Below are 26,816 nucleotides of genomic sequence, written 5' to 3'. Positions count from 1 at the left end.
GGTTGCTGCAACTAGAGAAAGCCTGCACGCAGCAACGAAGACCCAATGCAGCCAAAAATAAATTAATTAATTAATGAATAAATAAAATGATGTAATGAAAGTATATATAAATTAGATGATGGAAGTTGCTCCTGTTACCCTAGAGTCCCATTCTTCAGAAATATTCGTTATTAAGGACTGTTTTTTTTAAGATCTATTTTGATGTGGACCATTTGTAAAGTCTTTATTCAATTTGTTATAATACTGCTTCTGTCTCATGTTTTGGTTTTCTGGCCGTGAGGGATGGTGGGGTTTTATCTCCCGGACCAGGGATCAAACCCACACCCCCTGCATTGGAAGGTGAAGCCTTAACCACTGAACCACCAGGGAAGTCCCTTAAGGGCTGTTAAGACATGGATTTTAACCTCTCTCTAAATATTCCCTTCTACCCAAGAGTTTTTAAAAAATTGATTTTCTGATAATCTTCTTGTACATTGTGACCCCTTAGTTGACTTGGCACCTCAAACTGCAAAGAATTAGAAAGGATTTTAATAGAAGCCTCCCCATCAGTTGATGAGTTGACATTGTAGATTTTTAAAATTATGCTTTCATGTCAAATATTAAAGTACTTTGTACTATATCATCACTGTTCTAAATCTCACAAATTTTAATGAAAATTCTCGTTCTAGTAGAGGGGCCCCATAATCTGATCACCTGGGAAATCTTTGAAAAATATTGATGTCTGGTCCCCATTTCAGACCTAAATGGCTCCAGACCTTTAGAGGTTGAGATGTCCCCCAAGCGAGCTGTTGAGTAGGTAGCACTTTGTATAATACAACTTTGTTTTCATAATGAAAATTTATAGGAAAATGGTAAGGTTTTACATGCTTCTGGTATATATAGTTCATGGTTTATCCTGGAAAAAAAATCTGTATACTGAGTTTCTTTGAATTCAAATATTGAACAAAGGAGGGAAATACATATAAGACAGGGATTATTTCATTTGATTTGAAGATTCACATTAATTCACTCCCTCCCACCCTCTGCTTTTGTACTTATTCATCAAGAAAAAGTCTACCTTCTCAAAACCAAAAACACATTTCTTAACCTTTGGGTGGTAGCTTTGTATTAGCCCAGATCCTTACTAATGGGAGGTGGCATACATCTGATCACTGTTTTCAAACTGGGAAATAACATTTCTTTACGTATTTACTAACCTTTCTGGGTAGATATTACTTTCTGTATTCATTATGGTAGGCTAACTGGTATAACAAACATACCCAACATTTCAGTGATTTTATTTTTTTATATATATATATATATATATATATTTTTTTTTTTTTTTTTTTGCGGTACGTGGGCCTCTCACTGTTGTGTCCTCTCCCGTTGCGGAGCACAGGCTCCGGACGCGCAGGCTCCGGACACGCAGGCTCAGCGGCCATGGCTTACGGGCCTAGCCGCTCCGCGGCATGTGGGATCTTCCCGGACCGGGGCACGAATCCGTGTCCCCTGCATTGGCAGGCGGACTCTCAACCACTGCGCCACCAGGGAAGCCCCATTTTTTTTTATAATTAAAAAAATATATATTTTTATTTATTTCAGGCTGCATTGGGTCTTCGTTGCTGCACACGGGCTTTCTCTAGTGGCAGGCGGGGGCTACTCTTTGTTGCGGTGCGTGGGCTTCTCACTGCAGTGGCTTCTCTTGTTGCGGAGCACAGGCTGTAGGCGCGTAGGCTTCAGTAGTTGTGGTACGCGGACTCAGTAGCTGTGGCTCTTGGGCTTAGAGCACAGGTTCAGTAGTTGTGGTGAGCGGGCTTAGATGCTCTGCGGCATGTGGGATCTTCCCGGACTAGGGCTCGAACCCGTGTTCTCTGCATTGGCAGGCGGATTCTTAACCACTCAGCCACCAGGGAAGCCCTCAGTGATTTTAAATTAGAAGTTTATTTCTTGTTCATGTAGTAGCCTACTGACTGTTGAATCAGGGGATAACTGTTCTGCTCTGTACAGTTATTCAGGGACCAAACTGTGGACATTTTCCTATCTTACATGTGGTGTCTAAAGGTCACCCTGGGCTTTGGCATTCAGTCATTGGGTTGGGAAAGAGCATGGAGGTTTACATGGGAGATTTTTATGGGTCAGACCTGGTAGTACCACACATCACTTCTGTTGACATTCCATTGGTCAGAGGTTAGTCACAGGGCCATGCTTGCTGCAAGAGAAGCTGGGAGATGACTAGTTGCCTCAGTAAGGAAAAAAAAAGTACCTTTAGTTACCGATTAGTAGTCTTGTCCACGTGGCAGATGCAGCCACCATAAATATGACCAGCAAGACCTTGATTTAGTCTATGTAATTTTTTCTTTCATTGTTCCTTTTCTCATCCCCCCATGATTCTGCTAAATTACTTCCCCCACGTGCCCCCCCCCCCATTTTGGGTGATTGTCCTTCATTGTTCCTTTATGTGTGACAGGGTTCTTGGATGCAGAAAAACTCATCCTTTCCTAATTTGGGAAGAAAATGAATTTAATGGAAGGCTATAAGTTAGCTCGCAGAATTGATTGGAAAGCTGGAGACTGTGCTGGAAAAATAAGTAGGAACCAAAGTGGCTGGCAGCAGGGGACACAGCCAGGTCAGGCCACAGGATGCCTCTCCTGGCACCTTGCAGTCAGTCGCCACGTGAGCTTTGTCCAGTCCCCACAGTGAGTGTGCTCTCACTGTTGGTGCATCTTCAGAAGTGACTCCTCAAGATGCTCGCTCTGACTGTTCAAACTTGGGTTGCTAGCGAAGCCCTAGTTACCAAGGAGTGAGGAAGAGCAAAGTTTTGTTACTGTTCAGCTTTTACAGTAGGAGGCATGGCTTTCTTTGTCTTCTGTGATTCCCACAAACCGTGGTGGGTGTCCAGAGACCAAGTGACCAAAAAGTGACAAACCCCTACTTTAGCACCTTTTCATCAGGAGAAAATGTCCCATATTTTGGTGTAAGATAGGAGACTGTTCCAGTCTTGCTTTTGCCACTGACCTTTTTGGACAAGTCGTTAAAACTCTGGGTTGCAGGTGCCCCCTTTATAAATTGAGGTTGGGAACTTGATGCCTGTTAATATTGGTTCATCCACTCACTCACTGAATAAAATATTTATTGAGTGCCTTTATGTGCTGGCTTAAAAGAGGTGAGTGAGAGAGACATTCTGGCCTTCTCGTAGTTCAGTGGTTGAGCACGGAAATCATTCCAATGCAGTTAGGGTGGGATGGCAGCTCGTGAGGAGTCCCCTATCCAGATTAGAGGGTTGTGGGCAGGGGATTCCTGTATCTCTCTTTGCTTCATTCACTCATTCATTTATTAAAGTGTCTGCTTTAAGCCTTTGCATTGTTGTATTTTTGAGAATACGTGAACAAATAAGACCAGTCCTTCCCTCAAGGGTGCAACTGTGAGGGCATGCTGATTACTCCCGCACAGAACATGCTTGCTGTGCTAACAGCAGAATAGTAGGAAAAGAAATGGAGCAGGGAGCAGCTCACTGTAAGATTCTGGGAAGGTTTCTAAGAGAAGATGACATTACATCTGGGTTTTGAAGTTTGAGTTCAAGATTTCTAGGAGCAGAAAAAAGAAAAGGGAGTATTCTAGATAGAGGGAAAACTTCTGCTCAGACACTGTCAGTGCACCTGAGAGAAAGGATGTGTGATGGGGGGGACAGGATGGAGGGAATGGTGGGCAATGAGATGAGAGCTGTAAACACTTAAACCTGGAAGCTCTGAATGCCTCAAGGTGTTGGGGATCTTGAAACTTTTAAGGAAGCAAACTTTGACAGCAGTGGGGAGAAGGTGCAGGTACTGTAGAATCCTCAACCCTTTCTTCTGAATTGAGATCTTGACGAAGAGTACAGAAATAAGTAGATGGATTTGTGAGACATTCCTAGGCCAAAGTCATAGAATGTAGTTGGATTGTGTGAGTGTGTGTGTGTGTGTGTGTGCGCGCATGTGCGTGCACAGGGAGGGGGGGAAATGAGACAGTGAATAAGGCTCTGCGGTCTCTAGCTTGAGTGGATGGATAGGGGGGATGCAGTTTATAGAAGTGGGTTGCACTTGGCATTCCTCTCTGCTCCAGCCTGGGCAGACACAGCATGCTGTGCTTTCTAAACCGAGGTTCAAGTTAGCCTTGGAATCTGTAACAGTATGCGCTCCAGACGGCCACTGCCAGTCTGTTTGAGTTTGTACTAGAGGGGTTTGAAACCTGGCTGCCTTTTTTCTCTGTTGTGAGGGATGGGAAGTGAAGAGAAGACACAGCTCCCCTCCACACCCAGTTTCTCTTTTCCTTGTCTTATTTTCTTCAGAACACTAATCGGACATTTTTTCTGATATTATCAAGTTCACTTATTGTCTCAGGGATCCTGCCCTCCCCCCACCAGCAATAAAATACAAACTCCAGGAAGACAGAGACTTTGCCCTTCATCTTCACATTTTTGGCCTTAATGCTGAGAACTTTATCTAGAACAGCACTGTCCAATAGAATATAATGTAAGCCACCTATGTAATTTAACTTTCTAGGAGTCACAGTTTAAAAAATAGAAAAAAGAATCAACATTAATTTTGGTAATATATTTTATTTTACCCAATATTATTATTATTTACCCAATATATATTATTTATTTAAAAATATTATTTTAAAGTTAAAAATTATTGAGAGAGTTTACATTCTGTTATTTTGTACTAAGTCCTTGAAATCTTGTATGTTTTACATTTGTTGTACATTTACAGCCCATCTCAGTTCCAGCCAGATGCATTTCAAGCACTGAGTAGCCCTACCTGTGATTAGTGGCTGCCATATTGGACAGCTTTGGTCTAGAGCATAGTAGGGGCTCAGTAAATTTTTTTTTTTTTTTTTTTTTTGCGGTATGCGGGCCTCTCACTGTTGTGGCCTCTCCCATTGCAGAGCACAGGCTCTGGACGCTCAGGCTTAGCGGCCATGGCTCACGGGCCCAGCTGCTCCGTGGCATGTGGAATCCTCCTGGACTGGGGCACGAACCCGCATCCCCTGCATCGGCAGGCGGACTCTAAACCACTGCGCCACCAGGGAAGCCCGCTCAGTAAATATTTGTTGAATGAATGAATTAGAAGATAGATTGGTTGTTAAGGGGGCATGTAGAATCCAGGAAGGATTTGGTTTTAACAGTAAGGAAATAGAGCATATTTATATGTTTGACAGAACTGGAAGGGAGAGGTAGATGATAATAGAGGGGCAGTTTGATGGAGGAAGTTCCCTGGAGGAAGGCCCCTGAGGAGGTGGTTGGAAATGGGGTCTAGCAGCCCAGGTAGGAAGGATGAGAGATGTTCTGCTATCTTACCTCTTTTGAAGAGGTATGTTCTTCAGTTATATTTTAGGAAACCCAAATCCAGTTTGTTTAGCATAAATTTCTAATTGGAATTGTGTTATAACTATTTCTTCCCCTCATTTTAGATATTAGATAGTTGAGAGTTATTTTAAAAAATCTTAAAAGTGGTTTCCCTAATGACTTAAAAAAATTGAATCATTATGTTGTACGCCTGAAACTAATATAATGCTGTATGTCAGTTATACCTCAATTAAAATTTTTTTTAATTAAAAAAAGAAAGGAGGGCTTCCCTGGTGGCGCAGTGGTTGAGAGTCCGCCTGCCGATGCAGGGGACGCGGGTTCGTGCCCCGGTCCGGGAGGATCCCACATGCCGTGGAAAGGCTGGTTCCGTGAGCCATGGCCGCTGAGCCTGCGCGTCCGGAGCCTGTGCTCCGCAACGGGAGAGGCTGCAACAGTGAGAGACCCGCGTACCACAAAACAAACAAACAAACAAAGAAAGGAAAAGAAAAACATCTTTTCAAGTGGGAAGTGGGAAGAAGTGTTATTGACATGTATCGACATTCTTTCTTTGATGGCATTCGACTAGAAAAAGAAGTATTTTCTGTGTTAAAATTAATCAAATCTAGTTTTTAGCATTGTGATTATATTTATCTGCATTGTACATGTCTGAATATAAAATAAGGTTATTTCCCGAAAATTATTCCTCAGTCCTTACATACTTGAGTTCTTAAACAGTCTTTTATATTGTCTCTTCTGTTATGGGGTATACTATTACTGTTCATTACTTTATTTGAATAATAGAGGTCTGTTTGAGGATGACATGTAAGCATGGGGAACTGCTTTCAGTAGTTTGGGATGCTTATGGAGATCGTTTGATGTAACGAATCTGTTCAAAGTGAGGCAGAGAAATTTAACACAGATTTTTAAGGTCATGATCTCATGTTTTCAGGTGTTGATGTTGTAAATAAAACTTTTGAAGACCATTTTTTAAAGTATTATAATAAGTAGAAATCGTGAATATACCCGTAGAATTAATGGAAAACATCAACTCTTCTAATTTAAAAAGTTTTTAATCTTACTGTTACTTGGGATAATATATCCAGTTATAGTGTCATACGGTCATTCAAAAAATGTTGCCTTTAAAACAGTTTAGAAGTTAAGATTGTGTGCTCTGGGAAACCTAGGTGACTTTAAAGGAAATCTAATGAGGACAAGAAACTGGTATTGAAGATTGGAAGTAGGCTTTTGACTATATCATGATGGACACCTCCCATATATTTAGATAGATATGCTCAGGCACACCTCAGAGATACTGTGGGTTCGATTCCAGGCCACCCCAATAAAGTGAATCACATGAAGTTTTTGGTTTCTCAGTGCATATAAAAGTTATGTTTACACTATACCGTCATCTGTTAAGTGTTCAATAATAGCATTATGTCTTTTAAAAAAGTACATACCTTGATTTAAAAAATTCCCAAAAAACCCTAATTACAATAGTAACATCAGAGATCACTGATCACACATCACCATAACAAACGTAGTAATAATGAAAAAGTTCGGAATATTGCAAGAATTACGAAAATGTGACACAGAGACATGAAGTGAGCAAATGCTGTTGGAAAAATGGTGCCGATAGACTTGCTTGACTCGGGGTTGCCACAAACCTTCAATTTGTAAAAATCACAATATTTGCGAAGTTCAATAAAGTGAAGCGCAGTAGAACAAGGCACACCTGTAGTCGTGGTCCGATTGGGAAATGTGAACTCTTCTTGCTTTGGGGACAGTCGTATATTCCTGACTGAGGTATGCTCAGGCAAATATGATGATGTCAAGGCTGGAAGTGACAGGGGAGATGGTTATTCATGGGTGTTCAACCTTTTTTCTGCCCAAGCATCCAGAGCAGGTTAAGTTAACACCTGTCAAAACAGAGGCTTTCTAGGAAAATGCTTCAGAGATGGGGAAGAAAGGAGGGTGATGTGTATATTTTGAAGAAGCCCCAAATAGATGGTGATACTTCCTCTGTATGTGACGCAGTAGGGTATGTGACGGGGTAGGGCTGTTGGTACAGGTGGCATGTTTTTCCCAATGTCACGTAGTTAACCTCTGAATTTGGACCAGAACTGTGGGCTTCTCCTCCCCAGGCCAATTTTTGTTTTTCTCTGCCACACTCTTTTCCTTCTCCTTTTATTGTTTTTGTACCCTTTTCTCCTTTCTATTCTCAATAAAGGTTTAACTGTCATGTGCTTGATAGCATGAAAACTGCTGAGATGTACTAGGAAGCAGTCTTTGACCAAGTCATTACATTTAAGAAGATGTGTTCATTCAACCTAGTGCCCTTTTCAGACTTTCTCATTGTCACCAGTTTCCTAAGTCTCCTAGGCTCAAAACCACTGAGCCATTTTTGAAACCAGCTTGTCTCTCATCTTCCATCTTTAAACAAGTTTTTAAGTCCTGTCATTTCTACCCCGTGGTGTCTCTTCATACATCTTCCTTTTTTTTCTCCAACATTAATCTCGTAAAGCCTCTCACAGTCCTTTGCTCGGACTGTTGAAATAAGCCCCTAATTGATCTCTGCTTGAGGTTTCTCTCTGTTTCAATCCGTATTACACATCAATTATGATAAGCTTAAATAATAGAACATCTATTGAGCACTTACCATGTGCCAGATATTGTTTAAAACAGCAGTCCCCAACCTTTTTGGCACTAGGGACCGATTTCGTGGAAGACAATTTTTCCACGGATGGGGGGGACATGGTTCAGGTGGTAATGCAGCGATGGGGAGAGGCAGATGAAGCTTTGCTCGCTGGCCTGCCGCTCACCCGTGGCCGTGCGGCCCTGTTCCTAACAGGCTGCGGACCGATAATGGTCCGTGGCCTGGTGGTTAGGGACCCCTGGTTTAAAACATTGTCTTTAACTTTAATAATAGTCTTGAGGTTCAAGCACTGTTATTAACCCATTCTGCAGATGGAAAGGGAGGCAGAGATTGAATTATCCAGTCACTCAGTAGCTAGGTAGTAAGTGGCAAAAATGAATCCAGACACTCCAGAGTGTGTGTTTCTATAGTTGAAAACACAGCTGGAGTGGTGTCACTCCTGGCACCCTTTCTCTGGCACCCTCTTACCTATTTTACAAAATCCAAATCTCTTATCCTGGCAGAAAGACTCTTTGGTCCAGCCTGCCATTCTTTCTGTAACCTACTCCTCTGTCTATGTTCTCCAGCCAAACTTGAAGTGACATTTGAACCGCTGTCTGGAAGAGAAGTGGGAGTTGGTCGGGCAAAGTAGTGGAGTAAGGAGGGAGCGGAGGGTGCGCCTGGGAGAGCTGGGGCTGGAGCCCAAGGGAGGGCCTGCACAGGGTGAGGCTGCAGGTGAAGGTCGGTCTGGACTGTGGCCCACTTCCCGGTCTTGTCTTTTTCCACAGGACATTTTCGTGAGCTCTTCACAAGATTCATGGAGACTGAGAGCTGGCTTTTTTAGGAAGGTACTTTTGTAAAGCTTGATGTGAAGTTTATCTGTTTTTCCTAGATTCCTTTTTAAATTCCCCTCTCTTCTGGCCACAGCCATCCATTTGGATGCATCCGTGCTGCATTTATTTTCACTTGAATTCAAGCAGGTTGTACTTGGGAAGGACATTCTCAAGCAGGGTGCTCTTTCTCAGCCTCGATCTCTTTTCCCTGCTAGTTCAGTTTATCTTCACTCCTTTGCAAGGGAGGACCTAGCAGTCTCGTCTTGTAGGAGGTGTTTCTCGTGTCTCTTGAGCACTTTCCCACTCTTTCTATCTTTGAGGCGTCCCCTGGTGAGGAGAGTGGACTCTGCAGAAGCCTGGGTTGTGTTACCACTGACCAGCCATGAGCATGGGGCCACCACATTTAGGGCCCCTGTGCAGCTGCTGGACTTCAGTTTCTTTCTATGTAAAGTGTAACAGATGCTGTAATGATGCCACCTAATTCTTGGAGCTTTCGTGGATATGAGGCATACTGGAACAAAACTTGGCACGGAAGAAGGGTTTAATGAATGTTGTTACTATTTTTTACTTTTATTACTTTTTCTTTAGTTGTGAAAAACTATTGACAGAGCATTCTGGTAAAGGGTCATACAAACCTGCTTTATTCTTACTATTACTACTGAGGGTATTCTCTTTGGTTTAGAAAAATGTGCTTGTTTGAGAGGTAAATAATGAAATCTCATTGTTATTTACCTGTCGACTTACTTTTTGACTTCCAGTGAGTTTGAAAGTTTTCCCATATGCTTATTATTGGTTTGTGAGAATTGCATCTTTTGCCTTTTTTCGGGGTGTGGGGGCAGATCTTAGTGTTTTTAATTGTATCGTTAGAGAGCTTTATATATTTAAGGATATTGTATAACACTTTGGACAGTAACATTTTCCAGACTGTTTTCATTTGGCATGGAACTCAGATGCAAATTTTAAACACTTTTGCACAGTAGAAATGGAAGAGGGAAAACTAATGATGAGCTCTAAAATGATGTATTTATTTGCTACATAAATATAGTTTTAATGAAGTGTTCCTTTTAAAAATATTATTACATTTTATAACCTCTGTGAACAGTTAACAGTTTGCTCAGTACTTAACTTTTAAAGTGTCTCTGGTCAGATAAATATCTTGCCTTTGGGGCATTTTGTAATGGAAAATCCCTGTAAATATACAGTGTTCTAATTGGAATCACAAAGCCAAATGATTGCCTCATTGGATAATTTTAAGTATTATGCTGCAGTTCAATATAGGTACCCAACTAAGCACTTAACTAGATTTAAAAATATCTTGTATGTTTAACAGCTGTCTAGCTAGAACGAAAAAAGAGTGAGGAGAGGAGTTATGTGTATGTTCTCCTCTTTTCCGCCTGGGATCAGAGAGGGAGAGAGTTTTAAAAGTGTTTTTTTCTTTCTCAGCTGCTGTTGCTGTGCCTGCTTTGGGAGAAGGCAGAGGCAAAGATGAGGGAACGTATGGGGCAGCTTTCTTTCCAAAGAAACTTTATGTGCCTGAAACTTAGTAGCATCTCCAGACACTTGTTAAAGTGGCATGGTTGTGACATAGCTGAAGTGATGGCAGCCTGTGGTAGGTGACATTTCCGCCTGTGTTGTATTCCTAGTGGCCTCTCTCTGTGTTCTGATTCTTCTTCCTGGAGGGGAAGGCAGCTAAGCAGGCAGTGTTCAGCTTTTTAATAGCTTCATAATATTTTAGCTTTTAGTTGTGTTGTAATATGTGGTTTCTCTTCCTTTTGTACTTCCAGGTTTCTGGAAGGCAACTGTAGTGTTTATGGGCCCTAGCAAAGTCGTGGTCAAGAGATCTGAAGAAAAATCCTGGAATGGGGTTGGGGAGGGAGCATCTTTGGGTAATTCAGGTTTTATATGTATGAACATATTCATACATTATGTGTGTGTGTATGTATATACGTGTATATACTTTATGTGTGTGTATATATAAAACATTTAAAGTTTTTTTTAGATAGTATTTTACTATGTTTTTGTATAGATTTTTTTAAAAAGGAAATAAATTAGAATCTAACCACTATTTATTAAAATGTGTCATTTAAGCTCTAAACAGAGACTTTTGAGCACAACCTTTCCTTTCCTCTGGCAATGATCTGTGTAACATTTCAAATCCATGGCACTTTACAAAGGAAGGAATACTTTGCGTTTATGTGACTGGACAAGATGATGAACCATCTCATTTCATGTATGAGGAAACTGACTTATTGTCACCATGCATTTATGCGGGTGTTACAGCAAGCGAGAGGAAGTCTTAAATCCTAGTTCAGTGTATTTCTATGTAGCAAGCTTGAACTTTCCTGGTGTATTTCTCATTTTACCTGTTTTGTAAATGAATATGCTAAATTTGCCTGTTACAGAGGAATCTGAGATACGGAAAGCAGAGCTTCACAAAGGTGGTTATGAGCAGCTTGAGATCTACAGTTATCCCATCTGGATGGTTCCAGTGCTTTTCCTTAACTGTCCCACAGATGACTCTGACCTGAGAGGAGGTGAATGAAAACCCCATCTTCCGAATGAAAATAGGAAGTGGCGTTCATTGAATGCACATGTCACGTTACTGCTGGTTAGGCTGACTTTAACTGTTTCATGCATTGTCAACTACTGCTAACCCTGTCTCAGGTGATTCTATTTGCTAAACCATAAATAAGGGTATGTGTCATCTGACAAATACTAGTATGAGGGACAGCTGTCTGATAGCCTTGAGCTACACGATCACTGTCGTCCCTTCTCGTTGAAAGGCACGCTAGACTCTCAGATCTGGCTTACCGTCTAATTGAATGATGATAGTTCCTTAGCTTGCTTGAAAGAATCATTTCTTGATTTTAACCAGTATAGTTTGTCAGTTTGAATGACTTACATCATTTTTGTAATACTTTCGGTATCTTTATTTATTTATGAAAGTTAAACTTACTGAAGGCCAGATGACTGCAGTGAACATGTGAATCCTTCAGTTAAACAAGCGTTTAGCATTTATACAAGCATTCTAGTCAGGACCCCAGTTATTTGCTCATTTTCTTTGGTATTAACCTGGATGCCTGATAGAGCAACCAGCACTGTCCTGTGTAGATCTTCTAGATTCTTAAAAATACTTTTATTCTCACAGTGGTAGTAGATTTTTTTCTTTTTTTCAAATCTTGGTCTCCTTTAGCCTGATTAGTTACCTGTTGAATAAATCATGTTATTCTCATACTGTGGCTAGAAAGAAATTTATGTAAATTAGGTCCTATATTTATAGGTGACACTGTTTTTGTACTGAGACACTGATATTGCCAGAAAAGGCTGCTGCAGCAGCTGTCGTCTCATTGCTGTTCCCTTGTGTTCAGAGCTGGATTTTGCTCGTTCAGAAGGCATCTTTTTTCTGTCCCTCTGCAGGGCTGTCCGGTGAAACAGCATCTAAAATTAAACTATCAGAAACAAGTTTGCTTTTTGTTTCCCAAAAGGACTGGAGTAGGGTGGGGTGGATGGGTTAGAGGCTATATAACTTTGAAACAGTTATGGGCCAACAAGGATCATGCAGCTACCATCATGAAGATAAACCTTTTTTTAATCGTATTTCCCTCAAACTTAATTTGCCTCAAAAGCATGTTTGTGAACATTTTGTTCAAGTGGCCATTATTTTGGTTGCTGTGTTAAGTATGTTGCTTTCTTTAGCATGTAATTTTTCCAGTAAAATTTTAGTTTTAAGTTTTAGAAAAGTTTTGTTGAAGTCATTTACAATCAGTTACCAGTTAATCATACCTAAAATTCAGCAGCTTGTATGCTTAATTTATTGTAACATAGTAATCTTTTGTGTTGGCATTTCTAAATCTTCTCCTAATGGCAGATTCATATTTATAAATTTGTAAATGTCTGTGCTCTTTCTGTACTGTACAGTGAGTTGGTTAGGCAGCAGTTACTTACAGCATGTCTACTGAATGTTGAGCACTGTTCTAAGTCCTAGGGATTCAGTAGTGAACAAAGCTGGAGGGGGGCAGGGGGAGTGTCCGTTTCAGTAACATTATTGCACTGGGAGGTGGACTGGCTTCTCATCCATATCAGTCACTAAGTAGCTACCAGGCCAAGGAAGAAAATCACTGATCTTCATTTTCTTCAAGTGGTTGGAATTGATCCCTTGAAAGGTTTAATCTCGCTTCTAAAATTTCTCTGTGGAAATTGTGTATGTTTACTTGTCTTTTGTTTCAGCCCCACACCCCCATTCCTAAAAATTAAGGGCTCAAAGGCTGCTTGGCACCTTGTTTCCTACTAAAGGGGGAAATTTTTTATTTAGATGGGCTTATTACTGATTAAACATTTTAATTTAATGGACAGTATAAGAAAAAAGGGATTTCTTTTTTTCCACTTGGAATTTTTTCATAGCTGCTGATAACCCATAAAATAACCAGGTAGTATTATCTGTTTTATTTATTTTTTTCTATTTAAACATATTGTATAATTTTAGAATATTGGGAGAAATATAAATTTACCCATATTATGTATTATATATACTATGTACAGTATAATAATTATAGAGTCTGGCAGCTGTCTCTTGAGTGATTATTTTAATCCTTTTTGTGTTCCAGATGCTATTATTAAAAATAAGTGCTTGACATTTTACTTCAGCTATAAGAATTTGGTTTGCCGTTAGTAACTGAAAGGGTAAAGGACCGTTTACTGTCTTACTTAGGGCTAAGTAAGATTTTCTGTGATCTAGTTGAGGATAATCCGTCCATCTGTCCATCCATCCATCCAAGTCTTTCTCAGTGGTTGCTTGAGGGCTTACCACATGCATCCTTAAGTTATAGTGTCTTGTACTCTAGGCACGTGGGCTTCAGCAGTTGTGGCACACGAGCTCTGTAGTTGTGGCTCGCGGGCTCTAGAGCGCAGGCTCAGCAGTTGTGGTGTACCGGCTTAGTTGCTCCGCGGCATGTGGGATCTTCCCGGACCAGGGCTCAAATCCGTGTCCCCTGCATTGGCAGGTGGATTCTTAACCACTGCACCACCAGGGAAGGCCTGTTTTCTTTGTTTTTAAATTGGCTGATTTTTCCCCCCCTTCCACAGTGTCTAGTCTCCTATTAGGTCCATTTAGTGAATTTTTCACTTCAATTATTTTTCATTTCTAGAATTTCTTTTTGGTTCCTATTTATATTTTCCATTTATCTGTTAAGATTTGCTGTTTGTTCTTTTATTTTGTCCGTAATTTCCTTTATATTTTAAAAGATTTCTAATCTATTTTTTGTCTGCTCATTTCACTATTTCTGTCATTTCTGGGTCTATTAATGAGGTATTTTCTTCCTGAATACAGATCTCCTTTTCCTGCTTCTTTTGTGTGCCTAGTGATTTTTGACTGGATATGGGCGTTAAGAATGCTAGGCTGTTGAGCATCTGGGTTTTGTTGCCCTCCTTTTAAGAAGTGTTGAATTTTGTCCTGGTGGGCTGTTAGCTTACTTGTTGGTCATCTTGATCCTTTGAGGTTTGTTTCAGTCTCTGTTACAAGTGGAAGGCTGCCTTTTATAGGGCCAGTATAGCTTTCCTCCTAAAGTGTGGATTTTCTGGGGTCTCTGTTGAATGTCTGTGGTGTTTGTTGCGGTTTCTCCACCCTAAGTGATTAGAACACTTAACTGTCTCCCAGTCCGGGGCAAGTTCTAGTAGTTGTTCAGCTTTCAGCTCCCTGCTGTTGCTCTTTGCGTGGCCTCATGGACCTTCACCTGACGATTGTGCAGCTTAGTATTTGGCCACACAGTCAAGGGCATCCCCAGGTATAGATGAATGGAGCTCCTTCTCTGCATAACTCCCTTATTTCTACTGCCTGCCCCACAGATTCCAGCTAACTCAGTAGCCTTGAACTCTCATCTCTGTCTCCTCAGTTCAGTAAGACCACTGTGTTCTGTTTGGGCCCCCCTCCCTGCACTGTACTCTGGAAATTGTCTCCACATAGAAAGCTAAAGTGGTTGTGGGGCTCACCAAGTTTGTTTCCCTTTTCTCGGTGATCACTAGGCACACAAAGAAGTTGTTCTGTGCGGCCTCTTGTCCAGTGTCTGAAAACAGTCATTTCATCTGTTTTGACTAGCTTTGTAGTGGTTTGTTGTGAGTGAGGTAGTTCGGTACCAGGTGCTCTAAAATGGTCAGAAGTGGAAGTCTGATATTATAGGCTTTAAAGAGAAATATTTTTATCCCTATACCATTGTTACTTTTAACAATTTAATGCACAGATTTACTTAACATCTCATATTGATAAACCGAGCATTTGTTTAGGTCTTATATGAGCAACTTCATCCTGTTTGTAGACAATTGAATATGCTGTTTTGGCTATTAGGTTAAAGTGTGTGTGTGTGTGTGTGTGTGTGTGTGTGTACATGTACACATGCATTCTGTGGTGATACATATTGGCCACTAACTAGAGGGTAATAAGAAATCAGTTCATTTGTTTTTAAAATTAGATAATTTATAGAATCATAACATAGTTTCCCCTTAATGTATATTTATTTAACACCTGTGGAGGCAGGCACTGTCATGTGCTTGGGATATAAAAGTGAGTAAGAGAAATTGACTGTCAGCAATAGATGTGGCCTGTGCTGTGATTAGACTGTTCTTTACTTCTGGCTCATGAGCCCCCATTTTATTTATTTATTTATTTATTTATTTATTTATATTTATTTTTATTTTTGGCTGTGTTGAGTCTTTGTTGCTGCATGCGGACTTTCTCTAGTTGCAGCGAGCGGGGGCTACTCTTCGTTGTGGTGCGCGGGCTTCTCACTGTGGTGGCTTCTCTTGTTACAGAGCACAGGCTGTAGGTGCACGGGCTTCAGTAGTTGCGGCACGCGGGCTCTAGAGCGCAGGCTCAGTAGTTGTGGCGCACGGGCTTAGCCGCTCTGTGGCATGTGGGATCTTCCCGGACCAGGGCTCAAACCCAAGTCCCCTGCATTGGCAGGCGGATTCTTAACCACTGTGGCATTTTAAAAATACTTCTTTCATCCTTACCCCCTTCAGCTTTCTCCCTCCCTTTTTGAACCATTTCTTCACGTTCTAAATATTCCTGATGGATTCAGTTCATTCTTTCACTGAACAAATATTTATTGAATGCAGGCCACGTCCCAGGCACTGTTCTTAGTACTAATGATATCTTACTCGTGGACTTCCATTCAGTTACCCTCTTAATTTATATTTTTCTTGCCAGCCATCATTAAAAGTGCAACTGGCTACTCCTTTAACGTTTTTCTTCTCTTTTGCTATGGGTATATCTTGTTGCTAGGGACCTTGGAGGTTTCTTCCCACTCAAGCTTGGTTGCCTTTCTGTCATTTCTGAGGGAATTCTGTCTCAGAAACTTGGCCTCGTAAAAGTTTCTGCATTTGAATGTCTTAGTTTTAATTAACTTGAATTATTTTCATTTTTCTTTGTTCTTTAATATTGTTCTGTCTCTTTAAAATCTAATGTGGATTAATACTGTCACAAGGATGGTCTCCTATCAGTATATTAATAAAAAAAAATTCAAGTTAGCTACAAGTGACGCTACATGTGGGTCTTATATCAGAGATAAATGATTGTTATTTTCACTCAGGGTCTTCTCCCAGGCTTTTCTGTTTGGTATTTCCTCTGTGTCTACTTCTGCCTCTGTCTTGCCGTCTCTCAGTCTCTGAGATCTGTTCATGGAATGTTTCTCTCTAGAATCAATGCTAATCTCTACTAGTGTTATGGTCTCTAGTTGTTAAAGTTTAGAACATAGTGAGGAAGCTGCTTCATTTTTAAAAATTTATTTATTTATTATTTAGTTATTTTTGGCTGTGTTGGGTCTTCGTTTCTGCGCGAGGGCTTTCTCCAGTTGCAGCACGCGGGGACCACTCTTCATTGCGGTGCGTGGGCCTCTCACTGTCGCAGCCTCTCTTGTTGAAGAGCGCAGGCTCCAGACGCACAGGCTCAGTAGTAGTGGCTCACGGGCCCAGTTGCTCCGCGGCATGTGGGATCTTCCCAGACCAGTGCTCGAACCCGTGTCCCCTGCATTGGCAGGCAGATTCTCAACCACTGCACCACCAAGGAAGCCCGCTGCTTCATTTTTAAGTAAACTATTTACCAACATTTTTATGAACTTTTAAAATTTATGAAGATATGCTTATGGTTAAAAAGATCCATAGAGTTCAGAAGGATATAAAAAATGAAGACAGGACCTTACATGCATCCTTTTCTCCAACTTGCCTTTTATACTGTTTGGCAGCGATTTAAAATATTACATTGGAGTTGAACTCCAAGCAATGATTTTGAAGCAGAAACTAACGCACCATTGTAAAGCAATTATACTCCAATAAAGATACTTTTAAAAAATAATTTTGAATTAAGTTTTATAAGTTTATCATTAAATTAAAATATCTGCTATTGCAACATGTATTTATGATACATTCTTGGGCTAAAATATTTTTAATTTAGTTGAATAAGGGTTATATATAATATGGCAGATACAGGTTAAACCATATGTAATTGCTGTTTTGTAGGCCAAAGGAGGTCTAATATCAGCAATTTCATATAGTTCAGCCTAATTCTTTATCATCGTCTCTGTTATAGGATGAACTGAGTCTATTCCCTCATTAACATTTAGATTTAAAAAGGAAGATGGGAGCTTCCCTGGTGGCGCAGTGGTTGAGAGTCCGCCTGCCGATGCAGGGGACACGGGTTCGTGCCCCGGTCCGGGAAGATCCCACATGCCGCGGAGCAGCTGGGCCCGTGAGCCGTGGCCGCTGAGCCTGCGCGTCCGGAGCCTGTGCTCCGCAATGGGAGAGGCCACAACAGCATGAGGCCCTCGTACTGCAAAAAAAAAAAAAAGAAGATGGAAACTTTAGAAAGAATAAAAACCATGGTGATTTGCTTAATTATAAAATCAAGTTGACAAGAAATTCCCATATTAGTTTGTCTTCTTGGAGTCTTATTATAGGAGAGGAATGAATGAGTGAATACCTTAAATACTTTCTGGCATTGTGGGAGGAAACTACACTTGAGTCTCTTTCTGGATTTCACACGCAGCAGTTGAGCTAAGAAAGGAGACAGTGAGCATGTGGCAGACACCACCTATATACCAGGCCTTAGTGCTAGAAGCTTAATCTTTCTTTCACTTCGCTAAGTAACTGGTAGTGTTACTAAGTAGTTATAATAGATTTTATAGTAAACAGATGGTATTGTAAATAGCTTTAAAAAAAAATCCCACAGGGATTTCCCTGGTGGCGCAGTGGTTAAGAATCTGCCTGCCGATGCAGGGGACACAGGTTCAAGCCCTGGTCCTGGAAGATCCTACAGGCCACGGAGCAACTAAGCCCCTGCGCCACAACTACTGAACCTCTGTGTCTGGACTACTGAAGCTCACGTGCCTAGAGCCCGTTCTCCGCAACAAAAGAAGCCACCGCAATGAGAAGCCTGTGCACCGCAACAAAGAGTAGCCCCCGCTCGCCGCAACTAGAGAAAGCCCACGCTCAGCAGCGAAGACCCAGTGCAGCCAAAAAAAAATCCCACAAGTGAAAAGCATAGTTGTTTCTTATTGACCCACATTTAGATTACCTACAGCAAATTTTAAAGGAAAATCAGATTCTTTGTCACCTACCATACCACTCTTAGGACGGGAATGTGTTTTAGTCTTTAAAAAAAAAACAACCTACAAACCCCAAAATGTGGGGGGAAAAGCCTTACGGTGTATTGTGTAGTCAGAATATAGCCTGTTTTTGGACTCTGTGCTACTTGTATTAGTTGGAAGATAGCTTTCTTAAGATGAGCAGTTAAATTTTTTTATATGTTATTCAAAGCAGCATTGGCATCATTTGGTGGCTTGTTAGACTCTCAAGCCCTACTCTAGATCTACTGAGTCAGCCTGCAGTTTTAACAAGATTCAAAGGCAATTTGTAAGCACGTTAAAGTTTGAGACTCACTGTTACAGATCTTGGGTGGCATTGTCACCCCCACAAAACAATGCCTTAGTTACCCCTCAGTGAGTGCTTGTTGAATTTAGTGCATGTAATTGACTAGATCTAGATTCAGAAAATGAAACAAGTATTTTAGGAGGATAGTTGTAACAGTAATAATCAAGCAGCAGCTATCTAGTTCATTGTATTTCTTTCATGGCTGTCTGGATATCAAAAAGTTATTGATCCGTCACCCAAAATGTATTCTTGAGTCTGATTCTACTGATGCTGGATGATTAGTCACTGTCTTGTGATTGTGTGTTTGTGGTGTGTGTGTGTGTGTGTACATATGCAAGTCAACAATAGTATACAAATTAAAGGAGTAATTAGATTTTGGTGAGTCAAGGATATATAATCCATATTGTAATGTATAAGATAACTTAAAAAAAATAATCTGCGTGCAAGGGGGGCATATAAAGTTTAATCCAGCAGAAGGTAAGAAAGGAACATAAAACAGTTGGAATAAGTATAGAAAGGTTATTAGTGTTCATACATGAATTAAACCCAACTACATACTGTTTAACAAGAAACAAACCTAAAATATAAGGAAACAAAGGTTGAAAGTAAAAGGATGAACAAAAGACATACCATGCGAAGATTAAGAGGTAGGCTTGGTGTAGTCATGCTAATGTCAGACAAGGTGAAAAGCATTATTGGAAACAAACAGGGGCAGTTTTTAATGATAAAAGGTCTTATTCATCAGGAAGGTATAAAAACTTTCAATTTATGTAATGCAGTACATGACCTAAATGGGAGATTTTTAATATACCTCTCTGGCTAACCGATGGAGTAAGATAAGTACAGAAATAGAAAATACAAGTAAAAGAGGAATACTTAATAAAATTAATAAACCTTTGATTAGACTGATCACAAAGAAGAAAAGAGAAGGACTTTTTAACCAATCTTGGGTGAAGGGGCTGTCACTACAGTTATGTCTACATTGATTGAAAAGCTTATAAGAGAGGGTATTATGAAGAAGTTGGTAACGATGCATTTGAAATTTAGACAAAGTAAACATAGTATTGGAAACATATAGCCTACCAAAATAGACATACCAGAAAATGTAAAATCTGAATAGTCATATTTAAGAAATTTAATTGAAAAACCTACCCACAAAGAAAGCTGCACGTCCAGATGATGTCACCAGTGAATTTACTACAAAAGGATAATCATGACCAAATTGTATTCCAGGAATGCCGCAGTTGATTTAACATTCATAAACCAATCAGTGTATTTCACCACATTAACTAAATAAATAAGAAAACGCATGTCATTTCAGTGGAGTTCAGAAAAAGCATTTAATAAAATTCAGCATCAGTTCATGAGAAAAAGGTTTTAGCACACTGGGGCTAGAAGGGAACTTCGTTAACCTGGTAGTGGTTATCAGTTAAATACCTAGAGCAACCACAATACTGGAGAAATACAGAAAGCTTTCCTTCTGAGATTGGGTGTGAAACAGCAGAACCTGTACCTCCTCCTCTAATCACCGCTGTACTGAAGGTGGCAGCAAGTAGAATAAGGCAAAGTGAAGAATAAAGATTGGGAAGGGGGAAAAAGAAGACTGTTCAAGTGCCCAGTTGTGCTAGTAGCTACTTACTAGACAGTGCAGATAAATCCATCATTGCAGAACTTTCTGTTGGACAGCGCTGTTCCAGACAATGCAGTTTCAACCAAAATCCCAGCATGCGTTTATTTGTCTTGGTGAATTTGATGACCTAATTCTAAAACATAGACACAAAGAGGGCTAAGAATAGCCAAAACATTCTTGTAGAAGAAAAAAATTCTTTACTACGTATTACAACTTCTGAAGCTCTCATAATTTAGACAATATTTGGTTCTTACACAAAGATGTAAGAAATCTAGGTAAGTCTTTATCCAGCATAAGAGAATAAAGAATCCGAAAACAGATCCAAGTATGTATAAGTATGTGATTTTTGATAAAGTTGACATTACAGGGCATTGGGGAAACTTTCCTTTTAATAATTGGTTCTGGGTTAACTGGATGTCCATTTTGGGGGGAAATGAAACTTGATTGCTATCGGAAACACAGAAATCAGATCCAAGAGCACTGCCCACCTTTAGATGTGAATGGTAAAACCCAACTTCTGGAAGATAACATAGAATTTCTTCATGACTTTGGTATAAAGGAAAGATTTCTTAAACAGACACCAAAAGTACTAATTTTAAACCAAAAGTTGGTAACATTAAGAGATTGTGTTCATCAAAAAATACCATTAAGGGACTTCCCTGTTGGTGCAGTGGTTAAGAATCCACCTGCCAATGCAGAGGACATGGGTTTGAGCCCTGGTCCGGGAAGATCCCACATGCTGCAGAGCAACTAAGCCCACGAGCCACAACTACTGAGCCCGTGAGCCACAACTGCTGAAGCCCATGCTCTGCAACAAGAGGAGCCACTGCAATGAGAAGCCCGTGCACCGCAATGAAGAGTAGCCCCCGCTTGCTGCAACTAGAGAAAGCCCGTGCACAGCAACAAAGACCCAACACAGCCAAAAAATAAAATAAATTAGTTAATTTAAGAAATACCATTAAGAGAGTAACAGTGTAAACCATCTATAACCAATAAGGGGCTTATATCCAAAATATGTTAAAAAATCTAATTTTTTTTGACTCTCTTGATAGAAAAATTGAAAAACAATCTGAATGGGCATTTCACCTAAGTGGATACCCAAGTGGCTGATAAATGAAAAGATGCTCATAGTCACGAGGAAAATAAACATTAAAATCACAGTGGAGTACACACCTACTGCAGTGGCTGAAATTAGAAATACTGATGGTTCCAAGTGTCAGCGAAGGAATGGAGCACAGGGAATTTTCATAAACTACTAGGGAAGAAGTAGGTTGATTAAACAAAAAACTGGAAAAAAACCAACAGAACAGCATCTCTGTATATACCGAAAATCACTTAAGAATCTTCCTAGTGCAGTATGCGTAATAGCTCTGAACTGGAAATAATCCCATGCCAATCAAAAGTAGGGTGGATAAAGTAATGATAATGAACAAGCTACAGTTCATAAGCCTAACATTAAGCAAACAAATTCATTTATATAAAGTTAAAACTAATCTGTTTTTGGAGGTCAAAATACTAGTGACTTTTAGGGGTGAGGGAGTTAGGTATTGATTGGGAGGCGTCGTAGAGTAGTGGTGCGGGGTTTCTGGAATGATGGCAAGTTTTATTTTTCTTGTCCCACAGGTTCAATTGATGATAATTAAGCTATATACTAATGACTTTTTTCTATGTATTATAACAAATAAGTTTAAACACAATATGTAATAATGACATTGATGATAGAAACAGAAGCTTGTATTTTTAAAAAACTGCATGTTATGTACCAGGTTCTATTCTGCATGTCAACTTGTGGTATCTCGTTTAAACTTTATAACAATCCGAAAGGAACAGGGTTAGTGTAATAATACCTCTGCTATAGGTAGGGAAACTAGGACCCAGAATGGTTAAGTCGTTTGCCATTCAGAGCCTTAGTCTCTTTACTATTTATTTATAAGAGTTATTTATAGATCAAGGACCCCAATTCTTTTCATATACATTTATATTTATATTCTTTCCCAGTCTTTTGTGTTTTTAACATGCAGATTTAACACACACACACACACACACACACACAGTTATTTGACAGTTAGGTTTCCAATTTTTTGCTGTTGTAAACAATACCAAAATAAACATTCTTCCCTTACTATTTTTGTGCACATCATCTATTATTTCCTTAGGATAAATTTTTTTTTTCACTGAACAGAGTCGCTCTATGGAATTGGATTAACTGAATGTATTTTTAAATTATGAATAATGAAATGTTTAGAGAAGTTATCCCATCTGTCATCGTAGGGACATTGTACTTATCCAGCGGATATTTATGCATCATATACTCTGGGTCAGTAAGGACCGCACGCTGTAATGGAGGGAGATAGAAGCTAAGGTCTAAAAACAACGCTAAGTAGGGGGTGAAGACTTGAGATTTGCGCCTTAGAAAGGTCACTCTAGCCATCTTATTGAAGAAATGTGGAGTTGCACATGGGCAAAGTAAAGAGAGAGAGATCTATTAGGAATCTATTTTAGTCATCTAAGTGAGGCATGGGGTAATGGAAATGAAAAGAGGAGACTGAGCGTTCTATGGGAAGTAGAATCAGTGAGATTGGGCTTCCATTTGCACAAGGCCGTCTGTGGAGGAAACGAACTCGAACGTGACTCTCAGAGCTTTAATTCTGGTTGACTGGGTAGAAGACAGTGGCGTAGTGGCGTTTGCTGTGTAGGATATAGAAGTGGAACTTATATTTTTGGGGGGGAATTGAACTTTGTTCTCTTTAGTTTGCAGAATCTGTGCAACATTCAGGTAGAGATTGTATGCTCCAGAAGAAGGGTACTCGCCCCATCTTCCTTCCCCATCTACTGTACCGTGCATTACAGTACAGTAATTGCAGTTGATATTAAGCCACCTACTAATTGCCGGAGCCGTTCTGAGTACTTTACATGTATTAAAGCCCTTAACCTTCACCACAGCTGTTTGAGGTAGATATTATTATCATTATCAGGAAATTAGGTGTGCAAGTCCACACAGCTGGTAAGCGTGAAGCTGAAATTTCAAACTACAGCAGCCTGGCTAAGAATCTGTGGTCTTCACTTTGGGGCCAGCGCCCTTGTGTGTTTCAAAACAAGCTGACTTTAGAAAAATTACTCTGGTGCTGAACAGTGTAGTGTGTTGTGTGGTGAGAGTTTGCTGGTTTACCCAGACGGGCACATGTATTCTGGGCCAGTGTTGGTTGGCCAGGGTTTTGTGCTTTGTTTTCTGGCTTTAGTCTGTGATTGCAAATTTGCAGATTTGGTTGAATATAAGAAGAAAAGTCTTTTTCTTTTCCTAAAGAAAAATTAACTTTTATTAGCTAGCTACCAAATACTTTTAGGACCAAAATGTTAATTTTCCATTTCTACTATGAAAATCAAGACCATGGTCCCAGCCTACCTGTGGGATAATAATTGATTGTTCGTTTTTGTGGCAAGCTTGCCTGGTCTAGGCTCTCTTAGGACTGTGTCAGAAGAGTCCAGAGGAATACAGCAGCCTGTGAATTTGTTTCCATGGATTGTGCGCTCAACTTTTAATTACCTGTGTCAGTGGTGAGCACCATTAGGACACATTTTTCACCTGGTTTGGGGGATGCTAGGGCTGTTGATTCCCATACACCTGACAAAGCGGCATCTTGGCAGTTTTCCTTTGAATTGATTTTTGAGGAGCTGATCCATTGGACAGGCCCTTTGCAGGAATTCAGAGATTACTTTTGCAACTTGTGGTTCTCAATTGATGCAAATCTCATGTAAAAATAAGTATGAAAGGTTGTTTCCATTGCTTTACAAAAAGATTTACTTAAGATTTTCTCTTAAAACAGACTTGTAGATATTCATTTAAATCACTATTATATTTTATACTGTTTATTGTACAACAGTTGTGTTGAGTGTCATACCCGTGTTTGCAGTTTTAAAGGTTTTTAATATTATTGAACATCCTAAAGTCCTTATTTAAAGAGCTATCAGATAAGTCAGAAGATACAAACATTGGGATATGAATGCATCCTTTAAACCTCACTTATTATCTTCTCGTAGGAGGAGAGACTTCAGCATGCAAACCTTCATCTGTTCGGCTTGCACCGTCATTTTCATTCCATGCTGCTGGCCTTCAGATGGCTGGACAGATGCCCCATTCACATCAGTACAGTGACCGTCGCCAGCCAAACATAAGTGACCAACAGGTTTCTGCCTTATCTTATTCTGACCAGATTCAGCAGCCTCTAACTAACCAGGTAAGTTTATGACATATCAGAAATGATTTGTTGGGATGGTAATTTATTCATTAAAATGGTAAAATAGTAAATAGGCAGAATGCCTTAATGGTTTTCAGTTTACATGTCACATGGGTTTCCGGGTTGACAGAATATGATATTAAGGAGTTTGCGTTTAAAAGTTTGTTGGTTTTTTTGTTTTTTTCTATGTATTTCACTTTAATTAGAAAAACACTTATAAACATAACCACATTCTCTCATTCTGCGATGGGGGAAAAGTTACTTCTAAAGAATATTAGTTAAAATAAAAAAACTTAAACCTTATTTTTATGGGAAGGCGGTTAAGTAGAAGAATATAAGTTATAGGAAAACAAGTCGGATTCCATTATAGGAAACTTAAAGAGGTGATTTTACACTGTTATAAACTACTTTAGTACACATTTATAAAAATAAATATGAAACTCCTTAAAATTAAAAAGAAAAAAATGTAAATTAATCATGCTGCTCATTCTAATATTCAGACTAGAGATTCAGCAATTTTCCATAAGACGGATAGTGTAAAGTGAATAAATGCTGAAAGCTCTTGATCTACATACACATATGCATGTGTGTATGTGTGTATTTTTAATATCTTCCTGAATTAACTGCGTCCACCATGTTGATTTTTGATTTCGGGAGTTTTGTTTACTAGCTGTAGTTGTGGTAAAGTTTCTTTCTCCACTGAGACTGTGTGTGATGAGTGCTGAAAATGGCTGTTTTCCCATGTACTCAGGAATTTGGTTTGTCACTGTTTAGGTCTTTCAATATGAACAAAAACAGAAAATTTCAAAGTATTTCTTACACTGGATTATTTGAAGGAAATGTGTTTTCTCTAATTCAATAATACCTGGTTTTAATGAGCTATTGGCTACAGTTAAGTAACATCATTATTTGAGGACACCCTTGTATGTGTTATAATAAGATCTTGTGAATAGTTGAACTGACTTTACATTTATAAAATTATATAGCATGTGAATAACATTCACAGTTAAATAGTAAGATAAATTATGACAGGACATAAGAATTTGTTTTATGCAGTAAATGGAGAAGTTGTATGTTTGAGAATTGGAGCAGTTGGTCAGAATTGGAAAGTGTTTAATTGTGTACCAGAAGAAAATTCTCTGGACATCCAAAAAGTAGTAATAGCACAGTCTTTGCACTGTACTTTTAAGAAACAAAGTATGTTTGGATTCATTTTCCCGCTTGTTCAAAAGCAGCCTATCAGGTAGGGTGTCTGTTTTTAGTCTGTTTTTACAGCTGAAGGGATTGAGCTCCCATTTGTGACTTCTCTAAGTATGTAGGCAGTAGACTCTGGGGCCCAGCCCAGGCTTCTTTCTTCTTAGATACAGTGCTTTTTCAGTTGTAACACCTGGCATCTAAGGAGGGCTAGGAAAAAAATCCAGTCCTTTCAAGTTATTTTATGTTTGTATTATTGTAGTAGGTAATTTAGTTAACAAAGTACCTATTTTTAGATACAGCTAACATCTTATTTGAGGGTTATTTTCAAATAAGAGATAAATTACTTAGTATTTCCATTGTAAGCTGTAAAATATTTTAAAAGATTCATATGATGTAAAAAGACTGTCTTTTAAGTAATAGTATTCAGCCAGATACTTCTGCCAAACTCCAGAAATTTTGGAACCTTAATAAGGCAGTCAGATTAAAAGCTTACTTATAACTGAAGTGTGAAGCACTGAAACTGTGCACTGATGTGGCGTGGTCTGCCGGTCATAAGACATGGGCTCCAGGTCTTGACTCATGATCTGGTTGTGTGACTTGAGTCAGGTCACATGGACCCTTCTCTCTGTTCCTTGAATGTAAGATTGAGACCTTAGACTAGACCCTCCAGAAGAGTACTCTCTAGCTCTAAACTTCTGTAATTTCATTATTCAGTTTCCATAATCATCCTATCCAGTGCCTTTTAAGTAAGGTTTATTGTACAAGTAAATTGAAAGGAGATAACGTTTTATTTCTGGTAGTTAATCTTTCTTGTGTGAGCGTGTTTCATGTGAGTTTAAATACAGTTTTGTTCAAAAGATAAATGAAGTAAAAGTAAATGTAGAAAAGTATGATTGATGTTCAGAATGCTGAGTCTCTCTGGGCTGTTAACAGTTTTCACAGTACCTTTCATGGTTCTTAAGCTATGTACTCTGGATATGTGTTACATATGCTATTCAACTTTATTAATAGCTCTCAAAATAGCAAGAATGGCAGGACATGGTGTTTCTCATTCTCCACTGTATATATGAAA

General features: G+C 39.5%; 1 protein-coding gene across 4 annotated transcripts in view; it reads left to right on the top strand.

Annotated features, from left to right (window-relative positions):
• DYRK1A (dual specificity tyrosine phosphorylation regulated kinase 1A) overlaps window positions 1–26,816 on the top strand; it is a 146,118-nt gene that overhangs the window by 80,733 nt on the left and 38,569 nt on the right. For all 4 annotated transcript variants that reach the window (XM_029214318.1, XM_029214320.1, XM_029214317.1 and 1 more), the window contains exon 3: window positions 24,351–24,547. In XM_029214318.1, coding sequence (XP_029070151.1) covers window positions 24,351–24,547 — 197 coding nt within the window. The remainder of the gene's footprint in view (window positions 1–24,350; window positions 24,548–26,816) is intronic.

The sequence above is a fragment of the Monodon monoceros genome, unplaced genomic scaffold (assembly GCF_005190385.1).
Source record: "Monodon monoceros isolate NGI ecotype Baffin Bay Population unplaced genomic scaffold, NGI_Narwhal_1 Super_Scaffold_11, whole genome shotgun sequence".
In the NCBI taxonomy this organism is placed as follows: domain Eukaryota; kingdom Metazoa; phylum Chordata; class Mammalia; order Artiodactyla; family Monodontidae; genus Monodon; species Monodon monoceros.
The sequence above is the reverse complement of the archived record's forward strand: the minus strand, read 5'-3'. Positions and strand labels throughout refer to the sequence as shown.